Source organism: Kalmanozyma brasiliensis (assembly GCF_000497045.1).
Source record: "Kalmanozyma brasiliensis GHG001 unplaced genomic scaffold PSEUBRA_SCAF10, whole genome shotgun sequence".
Classification (NCBI taxonomy): Eukaryota; Fungi; Basidiomycota; class Ustilaginomycetes; order Ustilaginales; genus Kalmanozyma; species Kalmanozyma brasiliensis.
Genome location: NW_015961949.1, coordinates 207,235 through 222,991, shown reverse-complemented (window position 1 = coordinate 222,991; position 15,757 = coordinate 207,235). Strand labels below are relative to the sequence as shown.

The 15,757-nt window shown below is 58.8% G+C and overlaps 6 protein-coding genes across 6 annotated transcripts; 2 read left to right on the top strand and 4 right to left on the bottom strand.

The window, feature by feature from the left end:
- Window positions 1-617: 617 nt before the first annotated feature.
- Window positions 618-4,103, top strand: PSEUBRA_000730 (P-loop containing nucleoside triphosphate hydrolase; the record flags this gene model as incomplete). The annotated part of the gene is made up of 2 exons (XM_016434069.1): window positions 618-1,278; window positions 1,981-4,103. 2 exons carry the CDS (start codon window positions 618-620, stop codon window positions 4,101-4,103), a joined length of 2,784 nt encoding a protein of 927 aa, XP_016294504.1.
- A 141-nt stretch (window positions 4,104-4,244) lies between these two features.
- On the bottom strand, window positions 4,245-5,165 carry PSEUBRA_000729 (K Homology domain protein; the record flags this gene model as incomplete). The annotated part of the gene is made up of 1 exon (XM_016434038.1): window positions 4,245-5,165. The coding sequence occupies one exon, from the start codon at window positions 5,163-5,165 to the stop codon at window positions 4,245-4,247; it is 921 nt and encodes a 306-aa protein (XP_016294503.1).
- Window positions 5,166-6,029: 864 nt separating this feature from the next.
- PSEUBRA_000728 (RNA recognition motif domain protein) lies at window positions 6,030-7,961 on the bottom strand (the record flags this gene model as incomplete). The annotated part of the gene is made up of 1 exon (XM_016434042.1): window positions 6,030-7,961. The coding sequence occupies one exon, from the start codon at window positions 7,959-7,961 to the stop codon at window positions 6,030-6,032; it is 1,932 nt and encodes a 643-aa protein (XP_016294502.1).
- A 1,418-nt stretch (window positions 7,962-9,379) lies between these two features.
- On the bottom strand, window positions 9,380-10,144 carry PSEUBRA_000727 (GrpE nucleotide exchange factor; the record flags this gene model as incomplete). The annotated part of the gene is made up of 1 exon (XM_016434040.1): window positions 9,380-10,144. The coding sequence occupies one exon, from the start codon at window positions 10,142-10,144 to the stop codon at window positions 9,380-9,382; it is 765 nt and encodes a 254-aa protein (XP_016294501.1).
- A 980-nt stretch (window positions 10,145-11,124) lies between these two features.
- On the top strand, window positions 11,125-14,223 carry PSEUBRA_000726 (Choline transporter-like protein; the record flags this gene model as incomplete). The annotated part of the gene is made up of 1 exon (XM_059464481.1): window positions 11,125-14,223. The coding sequence occupies one exon, from the start codon at window positions 11,125-11,127 to the stop codon at window positions 14,221-14,223; it is 3,099 nt and encodes a 1,032-aa protein (XP_059320913.1).
- Window positions 14,224-14,393: 170 nt separating this feature from the next.
- PSEUBRA_000725 (Proteasome component (PCI) domain protein) lies at window positions 14,394-15,344 on the bottom strand (the record flags this gene model as incomplete). The annotated part of the gene is made up of 1 exon (XM_059464480.1): window positions 14,394-15,344. One exon carries the CDS (start codon window positions 15,342-15,344, stop codon window positions 14,394-14,396), a length of 951 nt encoding a protein of 316 aa, XP_059321077.1.
- Between the last annotated feature and the right edge of the window lie 413 nt (window positions 15,345-15,757).

Sequence of the window (15,757 nt, the reverse complement as noted above, 5' to 3'; positions counted from 1 at the left end):
CTCTCTCGAGCGCCGATCATCGTCGAAGAAAGGAGGAGCGAGGAGCTTGTTTGCTGCTCAGCAAATCTTATGTCGCCCCTTTCATGCAGTGAGAACCTTTCGCACGGTTGACGCGTGAATTGTGCGACACGCTGCCGCTCTTTCTGAAAATATGGCGTTGCGAAAGGCGCTTTTCGCGTAAATGGACGGGCCACAAGGCGAGGGTGAGCGAGAGAGCTCCAAGACCCTGGCGAGAGAACAAGAAAGAGTCTTGTCAAGGCGCAGAGAGTACGAGCAAGGGCACGAGAGGAGCGCTGAGAAGATTCCACGAGCCAGGGTCACTCGGTTAGGAGAGCCAGTGGGTCAGCCAGGGTTCAGTGCGAGCCTTTCTTCTCGCTCTCTTGCTCTTGACCCATACCGCTCTTGCTCGCCTTGCACTCCTCTCTCTGCCATTCAACCTGTCTATCAAGCGCAGCATAGCATCACCTTCTTGCTGCTCCATCGCTCACGTCCGTCTCCGCACCAACTAGGCAGCCTGAACAGCACTGCCCGGAGCGATCGAGATCCAGCAAACGGACTCGTGCTGATAATCTACCGATAGCATCCGTCAGCCAGTATCACACCGCCAAACTCTCACTATGCCCCTCACAAGAGCCATCTCAGCCCGTCTACGTACAGGTCCGCAGCGACAGCCCGCGCCAGCACCCCTCGACGCCGAGAACGAGGATATCGTCATGATCAAGGCACGCGCCAAGACGACCTCTGCTTCTGTGCTGGGAGCCACCCGCGCTCTCGTCGCTGGTGCCCTTTCGCAGCTAAACGTGCAGAGCTTGTCCTCGAACAAGGCTTCCTCGTCTTGCTCGACCGGCTCAGCGCCCCCAACCACTTCGTCATCATCCAGACCGCGATACGTGCGAGCTGGCAGCAGCCGCTTCTCCTCTCGATCCTCCACTGGCTCCCGGCGCTCTGTCTTGGGCAGCTCCGAATTTGGCGACTCTTCGGACGACGAGAACGGCAGTCAAGGCCACTCGCGCAGGCTAGGAGGATGCTCCTACTTGTCCTCCGCTGCTCATCGACCCGACGACTGCAACAAGGAGAACGTGGCCCCCTTCCGCTGCGCTTCTCAAGACGTGCTCGAGACCGAAGCTCGAAATGCGCAGGAGGAAGATGCCGTTCGCCGCATCACCAGCCAGTCCCGTCAAGGCAGTCTCGTAGAGCGACAGAGCTTCTCAGGACCCTCTGCTTCCTTGCGTCGCCTCAGTCGAAGCTCCACCACCTCCGACCTTTCCACCACTTCAGGTAAGTTTCTCATCCGTGATGTTTCTTGCTCCGCTTCGATTTGGGTCCATGCTCTGCTGTGACGTTCTGCTACTATGTCAGTGCATGCTTGACCAGGACCTGAGGAGCATCTGAGGGTCCCGCGGGCTGCTGTCTCGCCTGGTCAAGCTGGCTCGAGCTGGTGGCAGCTTGACTGCTGCCTGCAGGCCTAGAAACTGCTCGAGCTGCAGCCTGGATTTCAGAAGGAAAACTCCACTCTCTCCCACACAGTCACAATTTCCTCTGTCTCGGCTGCAGCGTCACTGTTGGAAAAAGTGGCACACAGCCAGGCCCACGACGCGCCAATTTACGCGTTGAACGCTGCAGTCCGCGTTGATGACTGCCCAACTGCCCAGATCCAAATTTCAGGGCAGCAGAACGGCACATGCAGGACAGGTTTCAGAACTGCGAAGAATCGAACAAAAGGGACTGACCATCATCCTCCTCATCATTCCTCTCATCACACTCTCATATCATCGTCTTCTCTTCTCGATCGACTTTGCACTTGCTCCATCTCTCGTTCTCGCTCGTTTCCTTCGCTCATCGCATTCGTTGCCCGCGCACTCTTTCTCGCATACCCTGCATTCCTTCCTCGCCGTATTCTGCCATCGCATTTCACCGACAACCTCTGCTCCTTGATACCCCTTCCTACCACCGCTCCACGACTATTGCCCACCATGTCAGCTCTCAACATGCCAAGAACACCCTCAAGACGACACGCTCGATCCTCGTCCAGCATTCACCACCCCGTCGAGGCCACACCCACACGCCGACCCTCGACCCTCTCAGCTTCAGGCAGGAAACGATCTCGCAACGATGTCGACCTCGACCACGACGCTCTCCCAGCCAGCCCCCTCTCGCGCCTGCGAATCGAGACGCCAAGCATTAGATCCACACTCGACACGCCCAGCTCATCTCGCCTTATCCCGGACGAGGACTCCAGCTCCTACTTCCCCCTTTCCTCGCAAGACTCGACGCAGAGCTCTTTGTTCGACACACGCAGCGTCTCTGAGGGTTCTTCTGCGGCGACCTCCTCGTGCTCCTCCGATCGCGACGTCTCGCCGCCCATCGTCGCTCTTCTCGAGTCGGGCAAGGAGAAGTACTCTTCCGTCTACGCACACGCGCGTGCCTTGCTCCGATACGCAGCGGGCGTCGATCCAGCCGAGACCGAGGCGGGGCTCACCATCCCCTCCTCCGCAGGTGGGCATCACGTCAAGGTCGTCGGACGCGAATCCGAGCGTGTCGCCATCCAGCTGTTCCTCCACTCGACCTTCTCTCTCGACCCCTCTGCCCCTGCCCAAGCGCGCACCCTCAACGTCGAGCTGGACGGCGACTCGGACGCCTCCTGTCTCTACGTCTGTGGTCTTCCCGGTACCGGGAAAACCGCACTCGTTCGCTCGGTCCTCAACAGTCTCCCTCCCACCTCTTCACCTCGCGTCGCATTCGTCAATTGCATGACCCTTTCCCATCCACGTCACATCTTCTCCTCCATCCTCACCGCTCTAGGCTCCAACGTCGCCGAAAATCAGTCCGACGCCTTCGCCGAATCCGCCCTCTCCAACCTCATCCACAGTGGGCAGCAACGCATCCTCATCGTGCTCGATGAGATGGACCATCTGCTGCAATCCCGTGCGCACCAGAACATTCTGTACAAGATCTTCTCGTGGACTGCCGGAGCAGGCAAGTGCGGGCTGGTGGGGATTGCCAATTCGCTCGATCTGACGGAACGTTTTGTGCCACTCCTCGCTAGCAAAGGGGCGAGTCCGGCGCTGTTGCACTTCCGACCGTTCGAGGCAGGGGAGATCGTCAGTGTCATCCGCGACAGGTTGTCGGGTCTGCAGTCGAGATACGATGATGCTCCGCAAGAGGAGGTAGTGGAAGATTTGCCGCTGTTTACGCCGACGGCGGTGGAATTGTTGGCCAAGAAGATTGCGGGGGCGACGGGCGACTTGCGCAAAGCGCTGGATGCGGCGCGCTTGGCGGTGGAGCTGGTGGAGGGCGAACAGCGCAAAAAGGCCCTTTCGGAGGCGGAGCGAGTTAAGGTCTCTTCTCCCACCGAAGGCGTCGAACAGGAGGTGGCAAGTCGCGCGAATCTGCTGCGTCACCTCACACCGTCGAGCGCACCCAAAGTGACGCCAACGCAGATACTCAAGGTGCTTACGTCGGTGTTGGGCTCGCCGAACCTGTCCAAGGTGCGCTCGTTGGGGGTGCATCCGAAACTCGTGCTGCTGGCGATCCTCATTGCGCAGGCACGTGCCGCGGAGGGACTGTCCGTGCTCGGATCCACTTCCACTTCCACCACCACCTCTGGTGGAACACGCATCGCGGATGTCGAGTCGACCTACCATGCGCTCTTGCGTCAAGAACAGGGGCTTTTCTCCCCCCTCGAGGGGTCGGAGTTGCTAGGCGTGTTCGACATGCTCGAAGTCAACAGCGTGGTGCGCATCACTTCCGAGATCGACTCGCACACGTCCTCATCCTCTGCAGGCGGGGTGGTGAGTAGCAGTGTGAGTCCCAGTGGCAAGCGGGCGGCGAAGAAGCAGCTGCTGGCGAGCAGTCGTTTGGTCTACCTCGCCATGAGCGCGGACGATGTTCAGCGCGGGATTTGCACCAGTGGGCCCGCGACGGGTGGTGCGGCGAGCGGGGGCAATGTCGCTGTGGCAGAAACCATCGCCAGGGTCTACGCTAGGGAGAAGGACCGCGCCGTGAAGGCCAAGGTCTACCACAGCATCGCCCAGGAGAACGCCAGGATTAGACAGGACGAGCTCGGCGGTGGACGCATGGGCGTCCCCGTCGGTGAATTCTAGACTACCAGCATCACAGTAAAAGCATCCCAAAAGCATCACACCCGTCGTTCAATCGCATTCGTTCATCTTCATCTCCCCTTGCCTATGTGTCCGTGTCTGTATTGATGGTCGGAAAAGCTGGACATTGCATTGCGATCATCTCTAAGCCCTCTGCCTCTGTCTAGCACCGATAGTCTTGAGATTAGCATACACTTTGCCGGGGGGGCTTCCCCTGATCAACGCCACCACGGCATCCCTAGCGATCTTGATATTACCAAAGTTGCCCAGGATATGAATCTTCGTGTCGGCCACGACCAATCTCGTCCTACTCGCATTTTCAATTGCGAACCTTGTCCTTCCGTCCTTACCCGCAATGCGTCCGATGGCTCTGGACAAGTTGTCCCCCTGCAACGTCTTGACGTCCTTGATCTCGAACGTGTCGATGAACAGGTCATCCATGCGCAACAGTGCGATTGCGTCGTCAGCGTCGAATCCGAGCGCGAAGGCTTTGACGAAATCGGCGCCCTTCTGGAGCATCCCCTGCTCCTGGGTATAACGGGAGGATTTGAGTTCGACGCACTTCTTGGCGACATTCATTCGAACTTGAAGCGAAGCCATTTCGACCAGAGGGGTGTAGATCTTGTGCCACTCGTTTTTGAGCGGGGTGAGACGGTGGGGTGGGATGGGGATCTTTCGCAATTGACCCTTGGCGACCGCGGTGAGGGACGAGGCGGCTGATGCTGAGATCGGCGCGAAGGAAGGCTTCGAACCCGACGCCTCGGCGGGAGTGGCAGCAGAGGCGGAGGGAGCAGCAGGAGAGGACGTGCCAATCATCAGATCGTCGTCATCCTCCATGGGGGCGGTGGCAAAGGTCGAATCGGCAATATCGACGTCTTCGTCATCCGATCCTTCTTGGCCAAACGGCTTGCTGTGCTTCAGCACCACGTCGCCATCGTCCTCCACAGCGGAAGCCTTCTTGGGCGTACCGACCGCAGATGACTTGGACGAAGGCTTCTTCATCTTGCTCGCGCTGCTAGAGGACGAGGCGGCTGCGGCCTGCTTGCTGGATGAACTTGCGACCATGGTAAAAGCGTGTGTGTAAGATTCAATCGTTGATCGAGTTCAAAGTTTCCGTAATAGATGGTAGAACGCTATGCTCGAGAGTGGAAGATGTCCGTCGCGGCGTGTGAGCAATGTACCGAGTGGGAGTGGAAGAGCGGCTTTCGATATCAGTGGCGGTGATGGAGGTGATAAGTGGATGATGGAGAAGAAGCGTGCTGCCGGCCAAACTCAAATTTGGGCAAGAAGCCATGTCAAAAAGAAAAATTCGCCCTGCATCATCCCAAGCCGAGACCAAAATTTTGCAGGCAGCAGAGCACTCTCTCGACGCGGCTCAAACTTGCTCATCCCTGGTGCGTTTTCGGCGTTTGTTAGGCCGGTAAAACAAGTTTGTTGTCAGCCGCTGAATCCGCTCTCAAGCTCCTCTCACGGACGGTCGACAAGATGTGTGAGGAAGGCAATATGGATTGCGGATGGCCAGTCGCAACATGACCGCAGTCCGTCGCTGCTTTCAGACTTGCTCATGCTGGCTAAAGCACAAGCGGTGCAAGATTGAGCCGCAAGAGACAATTGCACGTAGCAACGGACAACGAAGCCGACCGAATGAGACTATAATACAACGCATCACGAGCAAGAGCGGGAAGAGAAGTCAGTTAAGCCTTCCCTTCGAGCTTCTAGAATGACGCATGGGGTGTGTAGACAGCTGAATTGCCTACTGACCGTCCGCTGAGCGTGCGACGAACGAGTCATCGGCACGCGGGACAAGATCTTTTGGGGTGGTGGATAGGTGAAGGTGATGATGGAAAGGGTCGCCTCGAACAGAGAGCGGATGGCCTTCAGATTGGCGGAAGACGTTTGGAAACCAAGGTGGGTATCGAGCAGAAACGCTTAGGCCTCGGTCTTGGGGGCCTCGGCCTCAGTCTCGGGCTCGTTCTGCTGGTACTCCTTGAGAACCTCGAGGGCCTCGTTAACCTTGGCGTCCAGAGCCTCGCTCTCCTCAAGGAGGTGGAGGAGCTCCGTGACGGGCAGCTCGAGGATCATACCGGTGAGCTTACCGGCGAGCTCGGGCTGGCTGGCGGCGACCTTGGGGTAGATGGCCTCACCGAGCATCTGCTTCTGCTCATCGGGGCCGGCCTTGGCAAGGGCGGCAGCGGTCAGGGTACCGGGCTGACCAGCGTCAGGACGGCCGGCGGGACGAGCGGCAGGGCCACGGGGCATGGGCTGACCGGGAACGGGCTGGCCAGCAGGGCGAGGAGCACCGTTGACGCCGGTGGGAGGGCGAGCACCAGCGGGAGGGACAGGGCCGCCGGCAGCGTTGGGGGCACCGCGAGGGGGGCGGGCAGGGCGGTAGCCCTGGGGCATCATGCCAGCGGGGAACTGGCCAGGCTGACCGTAAGGGGCCATGGGCATGCCCTGGGGCATCATGCCAGCAGGAGCGTAGCGGGGGCGGGGCATCATACCGCCGGGCTGGCCAGGGAAGGCACCAGGCTGGGGGTAGTACATGCCGGGGCCGGGGTAGCCCATGCCCTGAGCGGCGGCTTGCTGCTGGAGACGCAGCTGGTTGCGCTGCATGATCTGAGCCTCGAGCTGCTGGCGACGGTCGTCCTTGCGCTGGGCGAGAGCGACGTAGAGGGGTCGGTTGTCGAGCATCTTGCCGTTCATCTCCGAGACAGCCTTGTTGGCCTCCTCAGGGGCATTGTAGCAGACGAAACCGAAGCCACGCGAGACACCCGAGGTAGCGCGCATGATCTTGCACGAGGTGATGGTGCCGAAGGGGGCGAACTCCTCACGCAGACGCTCGTCGTCGTACGACTCGGGGATGTTCTTGAGGTAGAGGTTGACGCCCTGGAACTTGGCGAGCTTCTCGTTCTTGGCTGCCTCGTACGAGCGGCGGAGCTCCTCCTCACGCTCGCTCTTCTTCTGAGCACGAGCGACGAAGAGCTTCTGGCCCTTGAACTCAAAGTCGTGAAGCTCGTCGACGGCCTTCTGGGCCTCGTTGTGGTCCTCGAAGTTGACGAAACCGAAGCCCTTGGACTTGCCGTCCTCGTCGCGCTGGAGAACGCACGAGGTGATCTTGCCGTACTTGGTGAAGAGCTTCTCGAACTCGTCGTCGGTGACCTCGGGGTCGACGTTCTTGGCGTAGATGTTGGTGAAGTTGGCACGCGACTCCTCGATCTTGGCTTGACGCTCCTTGCGGGGAATGTGATGGCCGACATAGACCTTCTTGTCGTTCAAGAGCATTCCGTTGACGTGCTTGATGGCGGCATCAGCAGCCTCGGCGGTCTCGTAGTGAACGAAACCGTAACCGAGCGAGCCAGTCTCGTTGGTGGCAACCTTGCACGAGAGGATGTTGCCAAAGGCCGCAAAGGTGTCGTGAAGGGCCTTGTTGTCGATGGCGGCGTCGAGGTTCTTGATGAAGATGTTGCCCTGACCGGTGCGTCGGAGGGCGGGGTCACGCTGCGACCACATGATACGGCAGGGGCGGTTGCGGATGAGCGAGTAGTTGAGCTGCTCCATGGCGCGCTCACCGTCAGCAGCGTTGAGAAAGTTGACGTAGGCGTAGCCGAGCGAGCGACGGGTGACGGCGTCACGGCAGACACGGATGCTGGCGACGGGGCCGATCATGCTGAAGATCTCGAAGAGCATGGCCTCGGTGACCGAGGGGTCGAGCTCACCCACGTAGAGCGAGATGTTGTTGGCAGCATCGGCGTTGTTGCGCTGCTCGTTGTTGCCGGCAGCCTGCTGCTCGGCGGCGGGAGCGGCGTTGGAGGCAGGGACGGCCTCGGCGGGGGCGGTAGCGGGAGACTCGGTGGACGACATCGTTGCGAGGAAGGGGGGGAGTTGATGAGATTTCCTTAAAGAGAATAAGAAAGAAAGAGAGGAGGAAGAAGAAAAGGAAAGAAAGGGCACTAAGAGACTCTTTCTGTATGTGGAGAAAGGAACAAGGGAAGGATAGGATAGATGTCAGCGAGGATGTCTTTGAATGGTGTCAACGAGCTGATCGAAAGAGTGTTGCGGGACAGGGAAAAGGATCGTGTAGGCAACGAGCTGCGCGTCTCCCAGTAGAGCAAACGTTCGTTGCGCACCAGCGTGAAGCATCGTATGGAGCTGAACAGCTCATCGATGTCGTCGCCGCGGTTGCTACGGTCACTGCACTGTATTCTTTTGGCGGTCATGCTCGAGCTTCGCGATCACGGCAGCGCGTCTTCTCGTCCGATCCTCTTCCACAGTTCCGCAACTTGCTCCTCGACCTGGACGGCATGCTTACCTTTGAGATGTATGGGGTTTTTTGGTTTTCTTTGGGCTTTGTACGAGGAGCAACAACTAGCAAAGAGTCGATAGCAACCTCGGGCTTTTTTCGAGATGGTGTTTTTGGGTTTTAAGAGAAGTTTTTTGGAGGTAGGAAGGGAAGGATGGCGAGCACGAGTGGATCATATGCCACCAAGCAGCAGCAGCCCACGCAGCACTGCACACTCAGTCACGCTCCAGAGAACTTTTTTTTCACTTCGTGAGGAGCGAGGTCGACCCTTTGCACTTTTTTCTGCAATCGCGACGCTCAAAGGGCCAAACAGCAAGAAGAAAGCGCAGCAAAACTTTCTCGAGCAATTTTTGTCGCCTGTAAGATTGCAAGCTAGCCACGCGAAGCAAACCGAGACGTCTAACTTGTATTCACAGGCTGGCACTCTTTGAATTCATGGGTCTCCTCTTGTCTAATCATCGACACATTGGTTTATATTCAAGCAGTCGATACGAGCCTTGCCTCGACGTTGTGTCCCACTGTCGCTGCTCGTCTTGACAGGCAGCAACAGGCCCTCTTATGTCATGTGTCGGCAGGTGTCACAGCTCGGAACGTGCGAGACAGTGGGGTGATGGCTGACGGAAAAGTGGTGGGGCTTGGCATTGTTGATAGAAGCAGGAACTAGTACAGGTATAGAGCGGGCGAGAATAGGGCGACCGACAGAAGGGAAATGCAGTGTGTTGCGAGTCCTGTGGGAGTCAGACGAAGCCAAGACGGCATCCTTAGAGGTGAAGAATGGTTAAGATTGGCAAGCTGTGAAAGACGAGCTCCCCGACAGACCAGCACATGCCGCTGCTACGGCATCTGGCTCCCTTGGCCATCACAATGGAGAGTCGATCTGCTGGTGCGTCCTTCGGCGACTTGCGATCCTGTCGGCCGGCCTCACTGCTTGATGAGACATTGCGCCGAAAGAAAAGAACCCGCCGAGTGCTGAATTGCCTTAGGCAGACTGCACGACACCCACCTCGGCCGCACGGAGCAGACGGTCCTTGATCCTGTAGCCGACCTTGCTGCAATCAAGAACGCTGCCGGGCTCCTTGCCAGGAACGGGGGCCTGGTACAATGCCTCGTGCTCCTTGGGGTCGAACTTCTCGCCAGTGGGGTCAAACTGGACGATGCCGTGTGTTCGGAGCATGTCGAGCAATGACTTGGAGGTGAGGTCGACACCCGAGTACAAGTCGGCGAGCACACGGCGGGGATCCTTGGAGTCGAGGTCCTTAGGCGCGTTGCGCATCTCCTCGGGCACCGACTTGAGCGCCAGACCGAGAATGTCGATCGAGCTGGTGAGGTCCTTGGCGAGCTTGGTGATGGCCACGTCACCCGCTAGCAGCTTCTCGTCCTTGGATCGTCGCTGCAGATTCTGATAGTCAGCCTTGCCGTACAGGATGGCTTCTTGCAGCTCCTTGATCTTGGCATCCTTCTCCTTGATCTGCGATTGCAATGCATCGTTGCCGTTGCCAGCACCCGCATCCTTGTCGGTGGCGCCCATGGCCTCGCCGGAAGCCTTGGTCTCCTCTTCCTTCTTCTTTTCGGCAGAGTTGAATGCGGTGCGTGCTGTCGAGAAGGGCATGGCTCGCGATGCGGGTGCGACGGCGTAAGCGCGAGGTGCGACCGAGGCGAGGCCCTGCTTGGAGGAGCCGGCGACAGCAGATCTTGAGACGGATCGCAGGGCGAAGCCGAGCTGACGAGACATGGAGCTCGACATTGTGTTGTGGTATGCGGGTGAAAGTAAGGTGGGCGGAGGTCAGGTGAGGAGAGGGTGATGACTTGGTTGACTTAAAGACGAGGACGGAGGCTGCTAGGCACCGGCTATTTGGCATGAGCCATCATCGGACGAGTCGACCTTTCTTCTCGTTCTCGCTCTCGTTCTTCCAAATTTCGGCTGAGCTTAGAGCGAATGCCGTCAGACGCTGAGCGAATGGCACGGAACACTGCGGGACGCCTTCGCCACACTGAGGCTGTCGGCCTTTCTTCTTTAGCATTGATAGCAATTTGTTAGACCTTGGTCCTGACTCGCGAAAAAAAAAGAACGCGCAACGCAATCCTGAGATTGCGCTTGACTCAGGCTCGTGACTGTGCTCGCCGCAAAAGGGCGGCTGAGCCTACCCGTTCTGGCTGAGCAAGCCGACCCTTTTTTATCAAGCATGTTGGACCCTGAGAGCATGCAGATGCGCAGCGCGCCTATCTCTCTCTCTCTTGCACTCCGACACTGCTCAACTGCCTGCTCCACACCGCAGAGGTGTGATTCACACTTCAGCCAGCCAGCGCGATTGTGATAGTGTGACTGAGGCCGCTCAAGGTGACTATCACTCCCACCATCGCACCATCCACAACCATCATTGGAGGCTTCGGTGAGCCTCGCGTTCCTATCATTCGCTCATCAAGCATTCCTGACGCGCGCTCCTCCGCCGACGACATCGGTCCTTGGCGGACACGTTGGCTCTCTTCGCTCCACCTCTCGACTCTTTTCACCATACAAAGGACCCTAATCTCGTCCGCGGCCTTAGCAGACCAGCGTTTCAGCCACCCTCTTCATACGACATCCATCTCCGCCGCATCGCCGCATCTCACCATCTGGCTGCTCAACAACTCGGACCAATTCGGCAAGCGTGTAGCGGCCCAGCACTCAGAGTGCGGATCGACGCTGATCGGTGACACAACCCAGCTTGAGGGTCAAACGCAGCCATGACGTCCCTTTCTCAGTATGCGTCCCGCTTTCTCTCCTCAGGGCTTGCTACTCCAACACGGCCTGGTACGGGCGCTGATCAAGACGTCGACGACCCGGGCGATCCGCTCTTCTATAGTCACGCCTCCATCTCTGGCGCCCCTTTCTCGCACCCCGCGAGTCGTCACCATCCTTATGGCCCAGAATACAGCCTATCCAGCTCCGATGGGCTTCCCACTCCTCCAACGAATTGCAGAGCCGGCACTCAGAGTGGCATCCTACACAGTCTCAGAGGCGCCAGTCGGTTCGGTCCCTCTTCCTTCATCGCATCGGGCCGGGGCAGACCGACAGGCGGCGCTGCGTACTCTGTCCATGACTCTATGATTCGCGAGATCGACGACGAGGACGATGTCGATCTCTGGCAAGATGACCGACATGTGCCACGCTCGGCTGCTCTTCCCGCCGAAAATGTTGCAGATAGTCTAGGCGGGTCCGCACATGCCTCAGCCTCGACGCAGCAAAGAACAGCCCACCTCCTAAATGCATCCGCCCCATCTGCCGCAATCGCTGGTCAGTCGTCATTCAGAGTACCAGTCACGTCGCGTAGAGCTCCGGCAAACGACACGCAAGATCCTTTCCTCGCCGAGGGAGACTTCGACGATGGCGCGAGCCACCACAGCCTTGCCAGCACCAAGGACCATCGCACATCGGATGAACATTCCGTCCAGCTCGAACGACCTGCTGAGAGCTCGCGTTCGCAGACAGTAGCACATCATCAGCGTCGTGAGGCTGCCAAGACAAGAGGATGGCTCGCGCATGGGTCCGTCCTCGACACTGCCACAAACTCGACACGCACTCCAACGCGCAGAGAGCCTCGCTACGATCCATCTTCGTCGAGCATCTATTCTCACTCAGGACGCAGGACAGACGCGAGCCAGCTGGGGGACTCTTCCATCTATGCTCAGCCCAACAGGACCAACAAGGCGCGCAGCAAGGTCAGTCGCCCACATCAAAGTCGCGGCGAAGGTCTCTTCAGCATCTACGATGAAAGGGAAGAGGAAGACGACGAGGACCGCTCCGACATGTCACGGTCCAGATCCGGGTCCGTCTCAGCTTCCTCAGTCACAGAATCAGAATATGACACGGAGGGAGAGAGTCGTCGTGCGCAGCCAAGTCGCCGCATGTCGCGCAACCGGGCTCGCCAGATGACCTCGACCCTGCGCGAGCCTCTGCTGCCCTCGGGTTCTGGCAACGCACGTCCGTTGAAGATAGCCATCAGGCACAACTCGGACGAGACCGAGGAGGAGGGCGACTCCGATCTCGACGGGCATCAACGGTCACGTCGTAGCGGCGGCAAACCCGGTGCTCGCAAGCGCGAAGAGGACATCATTGACGAGATCCATCTGTACCCTGCTCCACCCGCACGAGCGGGCTGGGGTCCTTGGGCGAATCGTCTCGCATTCGGCAAGTACCGAGACAAGACCGCCATTGCCAGCTTCGCTGCCGCTGTCTGCGCCACTGTCCTCATTGGCGCTTACCTCAGCTGGGGAGCTCGAACCCCTGCCCAGCCCAAGACTCCAAAGACGCGACCATCTTCGTACTACACCATCACCCGCTCTCTGCCCATCTTGATCTTGCTTACCCTGCTGTCGTTCGGCGCGGGGGTCGGCAACTTGCTATTGCTCCGCAACCTCAATCGCTTCGGCGGCGCCAAAGTGCTGCGGACCGGCTTGATGGGCGTGCCCATTGTGCTGGGCCTAGGATGGGCTTGGGCATTTGCTGGAAGCTTCATCTACGACGACGAGGCCTGGTCTGGCGGCGGTTGGAGCACAACTGGACTGCGCGTCATCTCCATCGTCCCACTGGCGCTTGCCGTCATCTTTGCTCGCATGGTGTGGCAGCGTCGCAAGGCACTCTCCCGGTCGATCGCCGTACTGGAGCTCTCTTGCAACGTGGTCCTCCAGCATCCCGCCCTGCTCGTGTTGGCGCTGGCCTCTCTGGGTGCGTTCGCGCTCATCACCGTGCCGTTCCTCTTCCTCTTCACCAGGCTATTCCTCGTCGGCCATTTTGGTCGACAGGTCGGAGACACGATGGAGTGGGAGACCGACACCAAGGCAGCTTGGCTCGCCTGGGCTACGCTGTGTGCCTGGCTGTGGACCTGGGCCGTCTTGCGAGGTGTGCAGCGCGTTACGGTGGCAGGCGTGGTCAGCCATTGGTACTTTCATCGCATCGGTGACGAGGCTATCGATACCGACGCTCAAGCCGGCGCAGGATCTTCAGCTAGAGTGCCATCTGGCACAAGCGCTGGCGGCGCTGGACGTCCTCGTTCCCTCGACAAGCGACGCGCAGATGAAAGCCAGGCGAACAACATCCTCTTCGACGGTGACTCGATCTATGATGAACAGCCTGGCGCTCCAGGCTCGTATCCGCAGCAGAGCTCGAACAGTTCAGCACGTCGACACGCAGCACCAGATCCGACAGAAGTGGTTCGAGTCTCTTTTGCCAGAGCAACTGGACCTGCGCTGGGCACGATCTGTATGTCGGCATTGATCCTGTCTATTGTCAAGACACTGACGGTAGTGGCAGAGACAGCGCGTCGCATCTCGGACGCTGCTACCCAGCGTAGGGTACCAAAGTTCCTACAGCCTCTGACCCACGTCGTCGTGCTGCTTGCCGGTCTAGGTGCGGTCCTGCAGGGCTACAGTAACCTGGCTCTCGTCTACGTCGGGGTCACAGGCGATGGCTTCTGGACTGCAGCCAAGAAGAGTGCGCAGCTGGTCAGCAGAAGAGGAGTGCAAGGCGTGATGGAAGGTCTGGTCGTCAATTTGGTGCTGGACTTGACCGCCATCGCGCTGTCCTTCCTCGCCGGCCTCGTAGGCTTCCTGTTCTCAGCACATCAGCTGCATGTGCCTGCAGATGCTCCGCTGGTGGGTCTGCTGTGCGCCCTGCTCCCATACTGGACCTTGCGGCTGTGTGCCGACGTGCTGAGCAACGCCTCGGACACTCTCTACCTCTGCTATGCGATTGATCATGCTTCCAACGACGAGCACTGCCCCAAAGCCGCGGAGGCTTTCACGGCCAAGTCGACGGCCGTCTCGGATTCCATCCTTCCCTTTTGATCACCGATAGGCATTCAATGAGCTCGGGACCGCTCTTCACATCGCATCCTTCACCTCTCTGTTCATGTACGATACCTTCATGATTGAATGAAAGGCTGGAAGCTGTCAATTAAGTGCGTGACATCAGTGAAAAGCTCTTGTCAGTGAGGATACTTGAGCAATAGCTGCGGTTAAGCTCTTGACCTCTTACTGCCCCTGCCACCTGCCACCGCCGCCGACTTCCTTGCAGCCGTCCTTGGATGGTCGTCATCGACCTCCATTGCGTTGGCCACCCCCTTCCCCTTTCTCTGCTGCTGCTGTTGTTGCTGCGCTTCCAACTGCTGCTGTGCCTCGACCAGATTCTGGAGTAGGGCTTGGTGGTGCTGTTGACGTTGCTGCTCTCCAGCTGCCGAACTGGAGCGCGTCGCCTCCATCTGCTGCTGTAGGCTTTCGAGCACGGACACGGTAGTTGACTGCCAGGCTTGAAGTGAGGAGAAGATCGAGTCGAGCTGGGAGGTGCCTGTGCTTGACGCTAGGGAGGGCAATGCGATGAGCGCGGGTTGAGAGAGCAACGATGGATGAGGCACGTCGCGACCTTGAACGTAATGCACTTCGAATCTGGCTTGCAGCTCGTTCAGCTTCCCCGAGATCAGACCGGCGTAGATGGACTCGATGATGAGATCTTCCAGCTCCCTCTTGTTGCTTGGTGGGATGCCGAGTGCTTCGTGAAGTGTCGTGTATGCCAGAGCCTTGTTCTGACGTGCTAGCGATAGAAGTGTGAGCTGACGCAGCTTGTACACTTGGTCTCTGGACAGATCTGTGACAGCTCCAGATTGCGCCAGCTGGACATAGTCGCTGTAGACGCCGTATGCGAACAGACACAGGAGCTGATATGCGATGTGAAGCTGTGAAGACGAGTCTGCGCCGCTTGAGGTGGCCAGCTCAGCCACGCCTGGTACGTCGAAGAGCTCGCCAAAGAAGAACACGCCGGGTGCGGAGATGGCTTGATGGATGAGATTGGCGGCCGCTGCGCCGCGCGGCTTGGTAGATGCAGCTACGAGCAGCAGCGGCTCGAGGCGAGTTGTAGAGGATGAGGGCCCCGCGGTCGGCGCGAGGGAGGACGTTGAAGCGACTGCGGCCATACTTATCGTCTGCTTGAATGGACGAACGAGAGCTCGATGAGATCGTCACACGGCGAGCTTGAAGAGTGGGTGGGTTGGAGGTGGGAAGGTCAAGTGGAGTATGGAAGGCTCAGTCGGCGCATGGTCCGCGCGGGTGCTCTCAAATTTTGGGATGTTAGAGCGCCACTCAAAGGCTGAGTCGAGCTGCACTTTACTCGACGCGTCCATCGCGACAGCTGCTGCGCCGCCACTCTCAGCTCGAGAACAACACTCCAAATTTTGCCAGTCGTCAAGGACAGCGCAAACGGATGACTGCTTGCCCATCATACTCCACCTTGTCTCGGCCATCCTCTCCACTCTCCTCTCCCGAACACACAAAAGCTTCCGCCTATCAGTCCGCACTCGCCCCCTTAGGAAGGAGCGGCAGCAGCCAT